Genomic DNA, 20135 nt, shown 5'->3' on the forward strand with positions numbered 1-20135 from the left:
AATGCCCTCTCCCACCTGGTCAAGATGAACACCTTTGTGAGAATGCTGTTCATTGACCACATCTCATAGTTCAACACCATAGTGCCCTCCAAGCTCATCACTAAGCTCAGGACCCTGAGACTAAACACCTCCCTCTGCAACTGGATCCTGGACTTACTGACGGGCTGCCCCAGGTGGTGAGGGTAAGCAACAAAACCTCAGCCACGCTGACCCTCAACATGGGGTTCCCTCAGAGGTGCGTGCTTAGTCACCTCCTGTACTCCCTGTTCACCCACGACTGTGTGGCCGTATACATCTCCAACACAATCATTCTCTTTGCTGACAACACAACGGTGTAAGGCCTGATCACCAACGACGATAAGAGCCTATAGGGATGAGGTCAGAGACCTGGCAGTGTGTTGCCGGTACAACAACCTCTGCCTCAACGTCAGCAAGACAAAGGAGTTGATTGTGGATGACAGGTAACGGATTCCCCATCCACATTGACAGGGCTGCAGTGGAGTGGGTCGAGAGCTCCAACTTCCTTGGTCAACACATCACTAAGGAATAAATATGTTCCACACACACCAACAAAGTCGTGAATAAGGTGTGAAAATGCTTATTTTCTCCTCTGCCTTCACATGGCAAGCGGTACTGATGCACCAAGTCTGGGACCAACAGGACCTTGAACAGCTTCTACCCTCAAGCCATAAAACTACTAAATAGTTAACCAAATAGCTACCCTGACTATCTGCATTGACCCTTTTTGCACTCATTTGACTCATCAATGTTGCTACTGTTTATTATCTATCCTGTTGCCTAGTCACTTTACCACTACTATCTACCTCAATTACTCCATACCCCTGCACATCAACTTGGTACTGGTACCCCATGTATATAGCCAAGTTATGATTACTCATTGTGTATATTACTTGTGTTATTATTTTTCTGTGTTTTTAAATATTTTTCTTTCTCTGCATTGTTGGGAATGGCCCGTAAATAAGCATTTCACTGTTAATCTACACCTGTTGTTTACAAGCATGTGACAAATAACATTGGATTTGAACAGAGGCTAGAATTCCTTATAGAATGGCCAGAAAGGTACTCTTTTCATCACTCACCTTCTTACTAAACTTTCTGGGATGTGATGACTTTCACCAGTTGACAGTGTGTGATAGATAGCCTACACTTTTTTCCTAGACTTTTTCCCTATCCTCTAACTCGTTCACGATATATCCATGCTATTGCTTAGCTTTGAATGAGGAGAGGAGACTCAACTTTCATGACATGATGTTGCTATAGATGCTTTCATTTTGCTGTGTATACAGTATCCACTTAAAAAACAGATACAGACCATATATTTTTAGTGTCTGCTCACAAATGATCCTGACCACGGTGTGTCAGTTTTATGTAAAAAACATAAAAGTGTCACATTATCACAGAGAATAAACTCAGCCTATCAGATGGGCAAATTATTTCACTAGAAATCAGATCCTTTGTTTAATTCTCACTGTATGGTCGCTTTAACGCTTTACGAGAGATCACCATGTTATGTTTGATATGGACAAGCCACCTCCTACCTTCCTGTGCATGCTTGATAAAATCTCTTCTGTGGAGATTCTCAATATTCATTCCTCCTGCAAACCGGACCTTGAGTGTGAAGTTCGGGAAAGAGGGATACAATTAAAGGTAAGCTTAGAATATCCTATTGGCAATGCATTATTATTTTTATAGCATTGTAATTACGGCATGAATGATTTATTAAACCATGGGATTGTGAATGGCAAAGTAAAGAGACCGAAGTTAGGTCTTCAGATGGTTTTCTCCAGCTGTGGGCAGATGTGTAGTCGAAGGGACTAAGCGCATTTATCATGGTCGGGATAAGCTATTTGTTATAGGCTCAGAAGATGTTGAAGCCCTTTCTTGAACTACAGTTAATAGGTTGCTAAATTAGACAATAGCCAATTTCCCCCCCCCCTCTATTTAGATTACACTTGGAGTGGGGTGATGATTTATTATACTGTCACACTCTTTGTGCCTTCAATGTTCAAAAGGGGACGTTCCTTGTGCGTCTGCATCATTTGGCAGATGAGACGGAACTATAGACTATAGCTTACGAATAGTCAATGGGGGCCAAGGAAAATCTCAGTGAGATGTAGAGAAACGTTCAGCAAAGCGGGTAAGAATCAGACTTTTCTACTTTTATTCTCATATTAGGTCTAACAATAAACTATTGTCTATGCTTAGCCTATACAGATTGGCTAAAACAATTGCTTTGAGGACCTACATAATAGGCTATTGGTATATTTGTTGAGATGTATTACATTAGGAAACAGTGAAAAAGGGAATTACTGAACTAATGTTTTAACTAATGCCTCAAAAACAATAATATTCCCTATTGATGTTCAACTCTGTATTGAGTATGATGCAGGCTAACTCACTCTGTGTGTCTAAGCTAAACGGTTCCAAGAACTTAATCTACATCATGACACCCCTCATTACCCCCTGTCTGTATTTGCTTTAGTTCAATGAGATATCCGCTCTTTGGGTATCTATAGTCAGGCTATAATAAAATAGAGTTGAGATAATGCCAATTTCAAGATTCAACACACATTTATGGGACTGTATGGCATCATGTGGTGGCAAATGCAATACAATGTTGCAGGAAGTGGCTGAATATGTACATAGTAAAGTCACTTTTTTATACAATTTTATACAATTTATACAATGGAATTTCCATTGTTAGAGCCTATCCAGCCCATGATATACTAGACAACATACACATGGCCAGTACATTAATTAAAAGTGCCATTGTTTATGTCTTTACCTAGAAACACATTTACTACTACTACTTTTACAGATCCACTGCCCAGTTATTCAATTTAGAAACGTAATCTCCACTGTGAAAAGCATCTAAAACATTATCTTCAACGTTTGCAACAATGTTGCAATATTGAATCCCTATTGTGTCCCATAGTAATGAACGAGTCGGGAGTCGAGATAAGACAGACAGCCATCTTTTCTCAGCCAGTCGAAATCATGAATCAGCATAATTTCTATAGATATATATATACACTGTACAATGACATGTCAATAGAAAAACTAGCTTGCTGTCTTTCCAGCTTCAGTCTGAAGTGATTGTGTTAGTTGTATAGTTGGCTAGATAGTTCCAGAACTGCAAAGTGGTGCAACTTTTGAGAATCTGAGTCTATGGTTGTTGTTGGGGAAAGGGGTTGAGTGTGTATGATTGTGTGTGTGTGTGTCCCACAACTGTTGCGAGGGAGTAAAAGATGTTAGAGACAATACAGGATGATTCACAGTAATTGTTTGCTAATATAAGAATTGCTTGCCATAATGTCATTTTGGTAATGGCGAGACTGGTGAGAGGTAAAAATCCTTTGCATAAATTGCCTACATTACTACAATATATTAATAGCTAATTATGGAAAATAAGATAAACAGATTTTTAAAATATATATATTTTTTTAATGGCTATATATAATACAAATCGAGGCGAGGGCGGAAATGCATGGAAATGCATTTGGCAGTTGATCTCCTTCTGTTCTGTGGGTGGCACTCTGTGCTCTTTTCGAAGGATAGGTCCCGGTCTCTTCGGGGCTATGGGATCCGGGGGGTCGGGGGTGGTCTGCCGGGCAATGGGATGACAACCCAACTCGGGATGAGGAGGGGTTTTAGCAGGTGGAATAGTGGGGACCAATTGGAGGTTTACTTAGTAGCAATGCAAATATCATGGTACAGCTATATAGACAATCATGTTACTTTTTAATGGTACGTTTATATATTTTGATAAATAGAATTGAAACTTGTGTCTCATTATGGTAAGTGGTGAAATAAGTATAGCCAGTTATAATTGTAATGGCTTAGCAGATAACAAGACGATCAGTATTTACCTGGCTATAAGAGAATGAATGTAATATCTATTGTTCACAGGAAACTCATTCAACAATTTTAGATGAAGTTTTGTGGAAAAAGGACTGGGGGGGCGAATTATATTTCTCCCATGGGCAGAGAAATTGAAAAGGGGTGATGATATTAATTAAAAGTAATTTTGATCCCAATGTGCAAAATGTCCTAACAGATATGGTAGATGTAGATGGATTATTTTAAATATGTTATTGGACAATAAACAGATAAGGCTTATTAACCAATACGGTCCAAATAATGATGATCCAAGCTTCTTTGAAAATATATATAAGAATTTATCAACTCTACAAGCAACACGAAACTATATTATTATGGTGGGGGATTTTAATATGGTTTTAAAAACTTCTATGGACCGTAAAGGAAATCACACTGCAAACTATCACCCTCAGGCACTTAAGGAAACCATGAATGTCATAGATATATTGGAATTAGTGGATATATGGAGGCTTAAATACCATGACCTAGTGAGATATACATGGCGGAGGCTTAATCAAGCTAGTCGTCTTGATTACTTTCTTATGTCATTCTCGCTGGCATCAAAAGTTTAAAAAAGTGTTGATAGGGGACAGAATAAGGTCGGATCATCACATAATTGGCATATAAACTCAGCACAAAAAGAAACGCCCTCTCACTGTCAACTGTGTTAATTTTCAGCAAACTTAACCTGTGTAAATATTTGTATGAACATAACAAGATTCAACAAGTGAGACATAAACTGAACAAGTTCCACAGACATGTGACTAACAGAAATTGAACAATGTGCCCCTGAACAAAGGGGGGGTCAAAATCAAAAGTAACAGCCAGTATCTGGTGTGGCCACCAGCTGCATTAAGTACTGCAGTGCATCTCCTCCTCATGGACTGCACCAGATTTGCCCGTTTTGCTGTGAGATGTTACGCCACTCTTCCACCAAGGCACCTGCAAGTTCCCGGACATTTTTGGGGAGAATGGCCCTAGCCCTCACCCTCCGATCCAACAGGTCCCAGACGTTCTCAATGGGATTGAGATCCGGGCTCTTTGCTGGCCATGGCAGAAGACTGACATTCCTGTCTTGCAGGAAATCATGCACAGAACGAGCAGTATGGCTGGTGGCATTGTCATGCTGGAGGGTCATGTCAGGATGAGCCTGCAGGAAGGGTACCACATGAGGGAGGAGGATGTCTTCCACGTAACGTACAGAGTTGAGATTGCCTGCAATGACAACAAGCTCAGTCCGATGATGCTGTGACACACCGCCCCAGACCATGATGGACCCTCCACCTCCAAATCGATTCCGCTCCAGAGTACAGACCTTGGTGTAACGCTCATACCTTCGACGATAAACGCGATTCCGACCATCACCCCTGAGACAAAACCGCGACTCGTCAGTGAAGAGCACTTTTTGCCAGTCCTGTCTGGTCCAGCGACGGTGGATTGTGCCCATAGGCGACGTTGTTGCCGGTGATGTCTGATGAGGACCTGCCTTACAACAGGCCTACAAGCCCTCAGTCTAGCCTGTCTCAGACTATTGCGACAGTTTGAGCACTGATGGAGGGATTGTGCGTTCCTGGTGTAACTCGGGCAGTTGTTGTTGCCATCCTGTACCTGTCCCGCAGGTGCGATGTTCGGATGTACCGATCCTGTGCAGGTGTTGTTACATGTGGTCTGCCACTGCGAGGACGATCAACTCTCCGTCCTGTCTCCCTGTAGCACTGTCTTAGGCATCTCACAGTACGTACATTGCAATTTATTGCCCTGGCCACATCTGCAGTCCTCATGCCTCCTTGCAGCATGCCTAAGCCACGTTCACGCAGATGAGCAGGGACCCTGGGCATCTTTATTTTGGTGTTTTTCAGAGTCAGTAGAAAGGCCTCTTTAGTGTCCTAAGTTTTCATAACTGTGACCTTAATTGCCTACCGTCTGTAAGTTGTTGGTGTCTTAATGACCGTTCCATAGGTGCATGTTCATCAATTGTTTATGGTTCATTGAACCATGGGAAACAGTGTTTAAACCCTTTACAATGAAGATCTGTGAAGTAATTTGGATTTTTACAAATTATCTTTGAAAGACAGGGTCCTGAAAAAGGGGTGTTTCTTTTTTTGCTGAGTTTATATTACTCTTACAGAATTTCCACGTGGGTGAGGATATTGGAAATGTAATCAAAGCCTACTGGATGATAACTTTTTTAACTAGGACAGAATCATTTATAACTGACTTTTTCCGACATAACATAGGTACACTAGATCCCCTTATTGTATGGGACACTTTAAATGTGCCTTTAGAGGCCATGCAATTCAATACTCATCAATAAAACAAAAGCAATTTAGATCAAAATAACCCATATTAACAAAGGAAATTGAAGGACTAACAGTACAGTTAGATAGAAATAAAAACTGTACCATAGAGGCACAGAATAAGTTAGAGGAAAAACAAAAAGAAATTGAGAAACTTATTCAAGAAAGATCCAGCGTAATATATTATAAAAATAAAGCGAACTCGATGGAATATGGGGAAGAATGAACCAAATTCTTTTTCGATCTTCAACATAGAAATGCTACCAATTTTTTTTTATTGAAACATGTTACAAATTATGGAGTCACGCATGGTTCAGCAAATTATATTTTGAAAGAGGAAGTAAAGTACTTTAAGAATATGTTTTCATTTCAGTCTCCTCCATCTCCACTAACTGAAGCTAATTGTATGGATTTTTCCCCTATTAATAATGTAAAATTAGGCCTCCCGGGTGGCGCAGTGGTCTAGGGCACTGCATCGCAGTGCTAACTGCGCCACCAGAGTCTCTGGGTTCGCCCCCAGGCTCTGTCGCAGCCGGCCGCGACCGGGAGGTCCGTGGGGCGACGCACAATTGGGCCAGTGTCGTCCGGGTTAGGGAGGGTTTGGCCGGTAGGGATTTCCTTGTCTCATCGCGCTCCAGCGACTCCTGTGGCGAGCTGGGCGCAGTGCGCGCTAACCAAGGGTGGCCAGGTGCACGGTGTTTCCTCCGACACATTGGTGCGGCTGGCTTCCGGGTTGGAGGCGCTCTGTTAAAGAAGCAGTGTGGCTTGGTTGGGTTGTGCTTCGGAGGACGCATAGCTTTCGACCTTCGTCTCTCCCGAGCCCGTACGGGAGTTGTAGCGATGAGACAAGATAGTAATTACTAGCGATTGGATACCACGAAAATTGGGGAGAAAAGGGGGTAAAATTTATTTAAAAAAATAATAATGTAAAATTAACATCTATATAGAAAGACTCATGTGAAGGCCAAATTACAGAGGAGGAACTTCTTGATGCAATTAAAGCCCTTAAGGCTGCGAAAACTCCAGGGCTGGATGGCATACCAGTGGAAGTATACCAATGTTTTTATATACTCAGAGGACCATTATTAACATGTTTAACCACTCCTATATAAACGGTAGATTATCGGACACGCAACAAGAAGGTCTGATTTCATTTTTACTGAAACAGGATCCAAGTGATATAAAGATCCAGTCCATTTAAACAATTGGAGGCCTCTTACACTTCAGTGTTGTGATGCAAAAATTCTAGCTAAATGCTTGGCGCATAGAATTAAAAAGGTATTGTCAGATATTATTCATCCTAGTCAGACAGGTTTTTTTTTTTTTTTTTTTTTTATAAATTTTTTTTTATCCCATTTTCTCCCCAATTTTCGTGGTATCCAATCGCTAGTAATTACTACCTTGTCTCATCGCTACAACTCCCGTACGGGCTCGGGAGAGACGAAGGTCGAAAGCCATGCGTCCTCCGAAGCACAACCCAACCAGCCGTACTGCTTCTTAACACAGCGCGCCTCCAACCCGGAAGCCAGCCGCACCAATGTGTCGGAGGAAACACCGTGTACCGGGCCCCCTTGGTTGGCGCGCACTGCGCCCGGCCCGCCACAGGAGTCGCTGGAGCGCAATGAGACAAGGATATCCCTACTGGCCAAACCCTCCCTACCCCGGACGACGCTATGCCAACTGTGCGTCGCCCCACGGACCTCCCGGTCGCGGCCGGCTGCGACAGAGCCTGGGCGCGAACCCAGAGACTCTGGTGGCGCAGTTAGCACTGCGATGCAGTGCCCTAGACCACTGCGCCACCCGGGAGGCCTCAGACAGGTTTTTTACATGGTTGATACATTGGATATAATATAAGACAAGTACTGGAAACAATAGAATACTATGAAATATCGGGGAAACTAGGCCTGGTTTTCATAGCTGATTTTGAAAAGACTTTTGATAAAGTACGACTGGAGTTTATATATAAATGCCTAGAATATTTAAATTTTGGAGAATCTCTTATAAAATGGGTTAAATTTATGTATAGTAACCCTAGGTGTAAAATAGTAAATAATGGCTACATCTCAGAAAGTTTTAAACTGTCAAGAGGAGTAAAACAAGGCTGTTCACTATCGGCATATCCATTTATTATTGCCATCAAAATGTTAGCTGTTAAAATTAGATCCAACAATAATATTAAGGGATTAGAAATCCGTGGCTTAAAAACAACACTGATGATTCATGTTTTCTTTTAAAACCACAATTAGAATCCCTCCACAGCCTCATGGAGGCTAGATTAAAACCAAATTATGGTAAGTGTACTATTGGGTGGCAGGTAGCCTAGTAGTTAGAACGTTGGATTAGTAACCGGAAGGTTGCAAGATCAAATCCCTGAGCTGACAAGGTAAAAATCTGTCATTCTGCCCATGAACAAGGCAGTTAACCCACTGTTCCTAGACTGTCATTGAACATAAGAATTTGTTCTTAACTGACTTGCCTAGTTAAATAAAGGTAAAATATATATATACTATGTATTGGATCACAAAAAAATGATTTTACATTACCGTGTAGTTTACCAATAAAATGGTCTGACGGGGATGTGGACATACTCGGTATGCAAATCCCAAAAGAAAGGAATTATCTCACTCCAATACATTTTGTTAGAAATAGATAATAGATAAGATTATGGAAAGGAAAATACTTGTCTATTTGTGTAAAAATAACACTGATTAACTCTTTAGTCATATCACAGTTTACCTATTTGCTTATGGTTTTGCCTACACCTAGTGACCTGCTTTTTAAAATATATGAACAAAAAATATTCAATTTGATTTGAAATGGCAGGCCAGACAAAATTAAAAGGGCCTATTGATATAGCAAATATGAATTCGGAGGGCAGAAATTATTAAATATTAAAGCATTTGACCTCGCACTAAAGGCATCAGTCATACAAAATGTATACTTAAATCTGAAATGGTTCTCTAGTAATGTCACGCCCTGACCATAGAGAGCCCTTGTTTCTCTATGGTGTAGTAGGTCAGGGCGTGACTAGGGGGTATTCTAGTTTATAATTTCTATGTTGTGTTCTAGTTAATATTTTCTATGTTGTGTTCTAGTTAATATTTTCTATGTTGGTGTTTTGTATGATTCCCAATTAGAGGCAGCTGGTAATCGTTGTCTCTATTTGGGGATCATATTTAAGTAGATATTTCTCCCACCTGTGTTTGTGGGATATTGTTTTGTGATTGTGCACCACGCAGTCACATTTAGTTGTTAATTTATTGTTTTTCTTTAAGTTTCACAAGTAAATTAGTAAGAATGTCTCAACCCCTGTTCAAGAATGGCCCTTTTCCCTTTATTCAGATTACAACTGCTTACTTTCGGTTATTTGAAAACAAAATAATCTCGAAAATATAGTTATTTTTTAAACGAGGATTAGAAAGTTGGTTGCAATTTCAGTTTAAATGTCTGCTCTACCAAAATTACAACCAACTAATTGCAGCATCACCACAGAAACGGAAGAGGAAAGTAGAAGGGGGAAAAAGTAAGGAACTTGTCTGTCGGCCTTGCATTTAAGACTATTAATGGTTAAAGAAAATTGTGATAATAAAAACATATACCAATTTAAGGACCAAAAAATTAACAGCTGTGCCATATAAATTGCAAAATAGTTGGGAAGAGATTTTCGATGTACCAATTCCATGGCACATGCTTTATGAATTGACACGCAAAACAATGCCAGATTCAAAACTTCAAATTTTTCAATTTAAATTATTATACAAAATTCTTGCAACCGGTAGAATGTTATAAATATGGGGGATACAATCTTCCCAAGCTCTGCAGATGTTCCTGCAAGGTGGCAGAGTCATTAGATAATTTATTTTGGTACTGTCCATACGTAGCTCGTTTTTGGTCACAGGTCCAAGAATAGCTAAAGAATTGCAACATTTATCTAGAACTAACGCTGCAGATAGCAATACTGGGTGATTTGAAAAGTCATAGTCAATCAATCAATAATATAATAAGTATTTTAGCTAAAATGTTTGTCTTTAATTCACAATCTGTAGAATCTATGAGAATAGAAAGGTTCAGTACTTTTGTGAAGCAACACAGCATAGTTGAAAAATATATGCCAAATAAAAATCCGAAATGGATGGTGATAAGAGATTGATGGGAAGGGTTGGATGGAGCTGAAGGGTGGGACTAATAACAAGATAACTAATGCAAAACATACAGGGTCTGTAAAATGTGTATAGGTTCAGAAATGTTGTTAAATAGCACAGTTACAAATAAAAATCTAACTGGATGGACATCAGAAATAGAGGAAGGACTAAAAACAAATAAAATATAACTATTGTAAAATAGATTGTGTCTGTAAAATGTGTATACTATGTATAAACTGAAGGTAGAAGCTTAAGTGTTATTGTTTATTAGTTACTCCAATTGGGGGAAGGGTGGTAGGGTTTGCGGGAATAATAAAGGTATATTCAAAAAAAAGTGTGTATATGTACATATATACCACAATGCAGTTGTAAGCATACTAGGCATTATGCTACAACATCCGTCTAACTCACAATGGGTGTTGTGTTGGCTGAATGTTCAAGGCAGGTCCTCAATGTTCTTCAGCTAGTGAACCTCATCTTGTGTTCGACAATGGCAGCTGGTCTGGCAGAACTTCACATTTGCTCTTGCCAGCCCCATACAGTCTTTTCCTCCTCCGGGTCAGATGATGTTGAGTCTACAGGATCTGTACTACTAAAGCTTCTGTCAAGGTCATCATCAGCAGCAGCAGCAGGATTAGTCTGTAGGACATACACTAGTCAGTGTACGTCATTTTACTACTGTCCCCAACAATACACACTCAAACAAGGTACTATATCAACCCACCCCTCTCGTGTTAATAGATCATGCTAACTACAATACACAATACCCACCCCCAACAGACACCAGCCAGTCAACCACATCATCCCCTCCTTACTACACTGAACAAAAATATAAAACGCAACATGCAACAATTTCAAAGATTTTACTGAGTTACAGTTCATGTAAACAAATCTGTCATTTTAAAATGAGTTCATTAGTTTGGGAACCATATCAGGTAACCATAGAAATACAATATCACCTAGATGACCCACCCAAGTCACTATCACGCCCCATTCAACACAGAGAAAAAACAGCTGACTATGGTCAGGGCGTGACACATAATCATTAGAAACAACCCTGGTTAAACCCCAGGTAGAAGTGGTTTATTCAAGAACCTGTAGGCTACTTCATTTAGAATAATAAATAACTTAATTTCTCACTGAATATCAATCAATCTGTTGAGTTCAAATAAAAGCAGATACATTAACATGAGATAGATTGAATTTAATTATCTCATGAAAAATACTAAGGGCTGAACCGGGAGGACCATGAATAATGGGCAGTAGGTGCCAGTGGATATGGTTCAGCCGCCATAAGTCTGTTCAGAAGTCTTTAGAGCAGGTTTATTCCAGATATAATGGTTCATTAAGTATCAAAAGTAAATGTAATTGCTAAAATGTACTTAAGTATCAAAAGTAAAAGTATAAATAATTTCAAAATCCTTATATTAAGCAGACCAGATGGGCACCATTTTTATTTTACAGATAGCCAGGGTCTCACTCCAACACTCAGACATAATTTACAAATGACGCATGTGTTTAGTGAGTCTGCCAGATCAGAGGCTGTAGGGATGACCAGGGATGTTCTCCTGATAAGGGTGTGAATTTGACCATTTTCCTGTCCTGCTAAGCATTCAAAATGTAACGAATACTTTTGGGTGTCAGAGAAAATGTATGGAGTAAATAGAACATTATTTTCTTTAGGAATGTAGTGAAGTAGGGCGCCTCCTGAGTGTTGCAGTGGTCTAAGGCACTGCACCGCAGTGGCAGCTGTGCCACTAGAGATTCTGGTTCAATCCAGGCTCTGTTGCAGCAGGTGGCGACCGGGAGACCCATGGGGCGGTGCACAATGGCCCAGCATCGTCCGGGTTAGAGGAGGGTTGAGCCGGCAGGGATGTTCTTGTCCGATACGAGGAGCTGGAATGTACCGCACCGGGCTATGCACACGTACAGGAGACACCGTGCGCTCTACCGCATAACACGGTGTCTGCCCGTACTCTCGCTTCCCACGGTAAGCACGGGGAGTTGGCGCAGGTCTCCTACCTGACTTCGCCACACTCCCTTGTAGACCCCCCCCCCCAATACATTTTTGGGTTTGACTCTCAGGCTTCCAGCCTCGCTTCCGTGCTGCCTCCTCATATCCCCTCCTCTCGGCTTTAGCTGCCTCCAGCTCTTTACGAGGGAGGCGATATTCTCCCGGTTGTGCCCAAGGTCCCTTACCGTCCAGTATTTCTTCCCAAGTCCATGAATCCTGTGTGTGCTGCTCCTGCTGCTGCTTATCACACTGCTTGGTCTTTTTGTGGTGGGTAATTCTGTCACGATCATCTTGAGGTGAAAGAGTGGACCAAGGTGCAGCGTGATATGAATACATCCTCTTTAATAAATGAAGATGAAGATGAAAACGAACACACACACTAAACAAAAGTGACGCTACAAACAAAAGTGCAGACACAAGCTACTAACGTCAAACATAGACAATTACCCACAACCTACCTAATGCCTATGGCTGCCTTAAATATGGCTCCCAATCAGAGACAACGATAGACAGCTGTCTCTGATTGAGAACCATTCCAGGCAACCATAGACTTACCTAAACACCTACACTGAGCACAACCCCATGAACTCTACAAAAACTCCCTAGACAATACAACCACCCTAGACTAGACAAAAAACACACAAACATCCCCCATGTCACACCCTGACCTAAAATAATAAAGAAAACAAAGATAACTAAGGCCAGGGCGTGACACAATCTACCTACCTCATCCCCATATTGTTTTTTATTTACTTTTCTGCTCTTTTGCATACCAGTATTTCTACTTGCACATCATCATCTGCTCATCTATCACTCCAGTGTTAATTTGCTAAATTGTAATTTCTCCACTACTATGGCCTATTTATTGCTTTACCTGCTCACACCATTTGCACACACTGTATATAGACTTTTTTTCTATTGTGTTATTGACTGTACGGTTGTTTATTCCATGTGTAACTCTGTGTTGTTGTTTGTATCTCACTGTTCTGCTTTATCTTGGCCAGGTGGCAGTTGTAAATGAGAACTTGTTCTCAACTAGCCTACCTGGTTAAATAAAGGTGATTTTTTTTTTTTTTAAATGTTTAAAAAATCAGTGCTGCTTCCTCCTCTTGAACCCCCCTCCTACTCCCTATGCACCAAGTTTCTTTTTCCATCCTTGGAATTGGAGTCCAGTCGTATTGCTCATCACATATTAGTCAGGTGGTGGCAGTGGACAATGGAACATTTACATATTCCATTGCTGTAGGACAGCTGACCCTTTGTGATAGCTTTTGGGAATCACCTGTTAATCTTTGTGGTACACTTGAGGTCATAGTCAGACACAAGAATGGGAGTAATTTTCCACATATGAGATGTCTATCTCTTGGATTGTGAAAGAGGAAGAAATGCTGTATATCCATTGTGTATATGCTACCCAGCAGGATTCTATCCTTTAAGTATCTTCCATTTAAATGTCTTCTCATGTTTTATTCTGATGGCCAGACATTGACACGGTTATTGTCATTGCTATGGGGGTTGAGATTATTTACTGTGTACACGAGGCCTTTTGATAATAACACATTTCATTTGATAATAACACATTTCATCATTCCTCCATGCTGCTTGCTTGATGATACGATGTTAATGCATCCTTAGTTATAATTGCTAGTACTCAAGTAGAACGAGATATACTGTACATCTGCATGTTTTTCAGTCACCGCATCGTGAACCTCTCACATCATTCATTCTCCTCTGTTTTGCAATAGTCTACACTAAAAAAAATGATTTTAGTTCTTACACAAGCACCTCAAGAGCCAAAACAAACATGAATGAATACTGTAATGATAGCCAAGGCTAAGTTTTGTTTTGAACAATTTCAAATATATAGGCGCATCTACTCTCTTATATTTCAATTTATATTGTGTATGCACCAAAGTGGAAACCATTGAACCTGATATTATCGAAAGCAAAGATTATATTACGTTTTAATATTGTTTTACTTTTTTACTCAAAGTGGATCCTAAAGTAGAGTATTTTCCTGCAGCCAGCAGTTTTCAGAACAGGAGTTAACATGGTTGCAAAGACAAGTCCTTTATTTCTCCTAGGGTTATTAAATAGCTGCATTCACATTTGGGAAATCAGCTCAGTGAAGGATTTCATCTTTTGATTGTTGTGTTCTCTTTCAGACACCAAAAAGACTGCAATCAATGTTCCAGCCATCACTAAGAGTACCGGTGTGATTAAAACCCCAGCAAACTCAAACATACAATAAAGACATCAGATAATATATTGAAGCAGAAGGGAAACATACTAATACATTTGGATCCCAGTCTAAAAATAATAAGTTTGGACTTCTAGCATGGAGGTGTCCCATGTGAACAATAGCAGTCATCACGCCTGGTGGAAAGAGATGCCATGGGGCGACACAGACGAGTGCACCTCCTCCTGGAGTGGCACCACCTTCCTGATAGTTGCCTACAGCACACTGGTCGCGGTTGGCCTTATTGGTAACACCTGCCTGGTGTTTGTCATCACACGGCAGAAGGAGATGCGGAATGTCACCAACATCTTCATCGCCAACCTGTCCATCTCTGACATCCTCATGTGCATCGTGTGCCTGCCTGTCACCATCATCTACACCCTGATGGACCGCTGGATCCTGGGGGAGGCACTCTGTAAGGTCACACCCTTTGTCCAGTGCATCTCTGTCACGGTTTCCATCTTCACCCTTGTCCTCATAGCCATAGAGCGCCACCAACTCATCATCCACCCCACTGGATGGAAGCCTATGGTGCGCCACTCCTACCTGGCTGTAGCCATCACCTGGTTGGTGGCCTGCTTCATCTCTCTTCCTTTCCTCTTCTTCAACGTCCTCGACAACAGTCCTTTCCAGAACATGAGCCTCCCCTTCAATCTCTACACTGACCACTTCATCTGTATGGAGCGATGGCCCTCAGAGCACAACCGACTGGCCTACACCACCTCCCTGCTGCTCTTCCAGTACTGCCTTCCCCTCATTCTCATCCTGGTCTGCTACCTGCGCATCTTCCTGCGTCTCCGACAGAGAAAATACATGGTGGAGCGAGCCAGGGACAACTGTCAGAAGAAAGCCAAGGGGTCAAACAGGATCAATGCCATGTTGGCCTCCATTGTGGTAGTGTTTGCCCTCTGCTGGCTCCCGCTCAACATCTTCAATACCTTGTTCGACTGGAACCACCAGGCCATCCCATCCTGTCAGCATGACATAATCTTCTCTACCTGCCACCTCACAGCCATGGCATCCACCTGTGTCAACCCCATAATCTACGGCTTTCTAAACAGTAACTTCCAGAAAGAGCTCAAATCTACCCTATACCACTGCCGCTGCTGGGGGTCACCAGAGAGTTATGAGAGCTTCCCTCTTTCTATTGTCAGCACAGAGGTCACTAAGGGGTCAACCTTGAGCAAAGGATCAATGAGCATGAATGTACAGTCCTGACCCATTCAGAAAAGGAGAGAGAAAGTATAGAACTTCAACCCCCATTGTCTTAACCATCCATTGAAGGTTGACTTGTTGAGCTTTATGCTGGAGCAAGGGTTGACATGGCTGGAGTTGTTCAAATTAGTCACAGGGGATTGTTTTGTGTCTTAACAATCAATGGTTGGTCTCTTCTGTGGGCATGGAGAGAAATGGAAAAGTAAGAGAACACTGTGACCTAAGATAGATTTTACAGTGTCCTCAATTAGATACAGTGCATTCAGAAAGTATTAACAAAACATGGCCAGTGACAAAACAATCTAGTCCATTTTAAATTCAGGCTGTAACACAACAACACATGGAAAAAGTCAAGGAGTGTGGTGTTACAGCCTGAATTTAAAATGGATTAAATGTCGATTTTTTTGGTCACTGGCCTACTCCATAATATGAAAGTAGAATGATGTTTTTTCAAACTTTTTACAAACTAATTAAAAATGAAAAGCTGAAATGGCTTGAGTCAATAAGTATTCAATCCCTTTGTTATGGCAATCCTAAATAGGAGTGAAAAGAGTAAACAATCGCTTAACAAGTCATATAAAGTGTTTAACATGTTTTTTAATGACTTTAAACCTACAGGCGTCCTTCCGAACTAATTTGCCAGAGAGGAAGGAAACCACTCAGGGATTTCACCATGAGTCCAATTATGACTTTAAAACAGTTAGAGTTCAATGGCTGTGATAGGAGAAAACTGAGGATGGATCAACAACATTATAGTTACCCTACAATTCTGACCTAATTGACAGAGTGAAAGGAAGGAAGCCTGTACAGAATAAAAATATTCCAAAACATACATCCTGTTTGTAACAAGGCACTACAGTAATACTGCAAAAATTGTGGCTAAGCAATTCACTTCTGGTCCTGAATACAAAGTGTTGTATTGGTTTGGATTTGACCCAAACATGTTACTGAGTACCACTCTCCATATTTGTAAGCATAGTGGTGGCTGCATCATGTTATCGGTATGCTTGTAATCATTAAGGACTGGGGAGTATTTCAGGACAAAAATAAACTGAATGGAGCTAAGCACAGGCAGAATCATGGAGGAAAACCTGGTTCAGTCTGCTTTCCACCAGACACTGGGAGACTAATTCACCATTCAGCAGGACAATAACCTAAAACACAAGGCCAAATCTACACTGGAGTTGCCTACCAAGATGACAGTAAATGTTCCAGAGTGACCTAAATCTGCTTGAAAACGTATGGCAAGACCTGCAAATGGTTGTCTAGCAATGATCATCAACCAATTTGACAGAGCTTGAAGAATTTTGAAAAGAATAACGGGCAAATGTTGCACAATCCAGGTGTGGAAAGCTCTTAGAGACTTACCCAGAAAGACACTGTATTCTGTATTTCATTTTCAATAAAATCACTTTGTCATTATGGGGTATTGTGTTTAGATGGGTGAAATTTTTAAAATGCTATTCCATTTTGAATTCAGGCTGTAACACAACAAAATGTGGAGTAAGTCAAGGGGTATGAATACTTTCTGATGGCACTGTATGTGTTTATACAATTTAGAGCACGTGTCAAATTCATTCTGTGGAGGGCTGAGTGTCTGCAGGTTTTCGCTCCTCCCTTGTACTTGATTGATTAATTAAGCTCATTAATTAGTAAGGAACTCCAGTCACCTGGTTGTCTAGGGCTTAATTGAATGGGAAAAAAGAAAAAACAGCAGACACTAGGCCCTCCATTGAATGAGTTTGACACCCCTGCCTTAGAGGAAGTCGATGAGTTTATAACGGTGCAAAGGTCTTCTCCAGTGCAAGCACTGTGGAGTAAAAGATGTGGATTTACACCAACATAATATTTCAATGTATTATTTAGGTCTCTATAGAGTATGTAAAGTTGGGAGGGGGTCGTGTGGGATGGTTTTTGGCATCAAAGAAATAAGAGTACAGAAAGACAGTTTTGTATTTGTTGTCTAAAGTTTGATAAGCGAGAGGAAAATCTAATGAATTGAAGGTGATTTGTTGATGTAAAAATCTAAATTTACAGCCATTTTGGCAAATAAAATGTGCCCTGCAAAAAACGTTTGAATACCACAGCTATAGTGTAACAAGATGTGTTGTGGTATTTAAACTTGCATTGCAGCACATTATAATTTTAGGAATTCTAGGGGTCTACTCACAAAGCCATCCCACTGTGTACAGACATCAGTTCAATGTCTAGTTTTAACTTACATTTTCTTGAGTTGTCAACTAACGTGAATTCAATGTGAAATCAACAAAAAAATTCACCATGTCATTGGATTTAGGTGAAAAATTGGTTGAATAATTTACTAAATGCTCTTACGTTGATGACTTTTTAAAATTCCAAGCAAATTTTCCACGTTGATTCAATGTCATCACCAATTTTTGGGGATTGAAATTATGTGGAAACAATGTTGATTCCATCAGTTTGTGCCCAGTAGGATGTTTGAATAATGTGTCATTTTGAGATTGTGCTTTTTCTCACTGTTTTTACAGAATTTGCTTTTATTATCCAGCTCACACTATCCTTCCAGCCCTCCTTGTGTAATTCCTTCCCTCATTCCGAGACTCATGGAATATGCATGATAAGGGATGCCAAGTGCCAACCACTTCCAATGGTTAATTTGTGATATTGATGAGGGTTTAATGGGATAGTTTCCCAAAATAATATGTTAATGATCTCCTTCATAGATATGAATAATGTGATCTTTACACTGGCAAATGATTTGGCTAAGATCACATCATGTCAATAAAGTCCTCAGAATTGGTTTGTAAACATACCCATATAACAGAACATAGTTATAGAATTTCAACAAGGAAAGACTTTGACAAGGACTGACATTGAGAACTACTGATTTAAAGCAGAGTGCCTGTAAACAGACATTCTACCCACCAAGGTTTACTGCTAAATATATTACTGTCTAAGCAGCTGACTTTGATAATAAAATGTGCTATCCAACAACCATATATCAAGCACCATATAACAAAAGAAAGAGAGCAGTAAATTAATACACTGTACTTTATGAATGCAGCACATGGAACAATATCCTACTGTATATCCTTGCTCTCTCACTGAGGTCCACTGAGTCTTTGTATGCACAGTAGTATACCTAGTGCCATGTTTAGATGCATTGTCTGCATTGAACTTGATATGTCTCTTGCATTGCCATATGGGACAATTGGTTTATAATATTAATTTGGAATCAATCATTCAACATTTCCATCCGTTCTCCCTCTAATCTACTCTCGTAAACAGATTTTCATCCATTACCCTTTGGCAGTTGCAAGAATGATTATTCAAAATGATCAAACTGGAACTCATTCATGAATGTGTGCAATATTTAGTTTTTACTAGTTTTGCAGGGTAAAATGAAGTCCAGTTTGCCATATACAGTAAGTAGTGCAAATATCAGGCCATATTTTGTCTAAACATTTGTAAGACAGCTGCATTTCTTTTTTCCTATTATAAAAGCTCATAGCCTCTGCATAATGTTATCCAATGTGCAAAGAACGTTCTCTGTTTACTGCGTAGTTAGCAATGAGCTTTTAGAAGCCGGATGAAGTGTTCTACATTCTCTGTATTCCTTACTACAGCGATAATCTTTTACAATGAAAAGTTACAATACCAATAGATGTTACAGTAGCTATACAAAAGTTCAATAAAAATTTAATAAAAAAATGTATATTGTATTGCATTTCATGAGTTTTCCATTCTCCAGGTGCTCTTAGATATAACAAAGTAATTTTTCCAAGGTATTTCATCATGATTTAGAGTGTGAATCATTTACAAAATACAGTTCCTTTACCAAATACAGGTTTTACAGCAGTTTAGTCAATTATATCCACATCCCAGAGAGAAAGTGGTTGTGCTTAAACGTCCCACATAAAAAAATACTTCAGTCTACTACAGTATTTACTATGGAATTCTATACTCCACATTGAGGGATACTACAATCATGTAGTGCTTACTATAGACTGTTTGTAGTATACAGTAGAATACCATAAACTTTATTATGTGTAGTACTTACTTTAGAAGTGTGTAGTATACTAGAATACAATAGTGTATTATCCCTCAATTGTGTAGTACTTACTATAGAATTGTGTAGTATACTGGAGAATTCTATACTACACCCTGTAGTATCCCCCTCAATCATGAAGTGCTTATTATAGAATGATTTAGTATACTACAGTATCTCTTGATAATGTAGTGCTTACTTTAGAACTTTTTTACATTTACAGGAGCATTTAGGGTGAGGTGCTTTGCACTAGGGCACATCAGATTTTTCACATAGCTGGCTTGGGGATTTGAACCAGTGA

The 20135-nt window shown here is 40.1% G+C and overlaps 1 protein-coding gene across 2 annotated transcripts; it reads left to right on the plus strand.

Annotated features, from left to right (window-relative positions):
* The first annotated feature begins 1580 nt into the window (after positions 1–1580).
* On the plus strand, positions 1581–19491 carry LOC129826270 (neuropeptide Y receptor type 1-like). 2 transcript variants are annotated; one of them, XM_055886811.1, is made up of 2 exons: positions 1581–1668; positions 14519–19491. In XM_055886811.1, the coding sequence occupies exon 2, from the start codon at positions 14692–14694 to the stop codon at positions 15808–15810; it is 1119 nt and encodes a 372-aa protein (XP_055742786.1). In that variant the 5' UTR covers positions 1581–1668; positions 14519–14691; the 3' UTR covers positions 15811–19491. The 2 variants fall into 2 exon arrangements, with proteins under 2 accessions (XP_055742786.1, XP_055742787.1); XM_055886812.1 differs by lacking the exon at positions 1581–1668 and adding an exon at positions 1934–2158.
* The last annotated feature ends 644 nt before the right edge of the window (positions 19492–20135 follow it).

The sequence above is a fragment of the Salvelinus fontinalis genome, chromosome 28 (assembly GCF_029448725.1).
Source record: "Salvelinus fontinalis isolate EN_2023a chromosome 28, ASM2944872v1, whole genome shotgun sequence".
In the NCBI taxonomy this organism is placed as follows: domain Eukaryota; kingdom Metazoa; phylum Chordata; class Actinopteri; order Salmoniformes; family Salmonidae; genus Salvelinus; species Salvelinus fontinalis.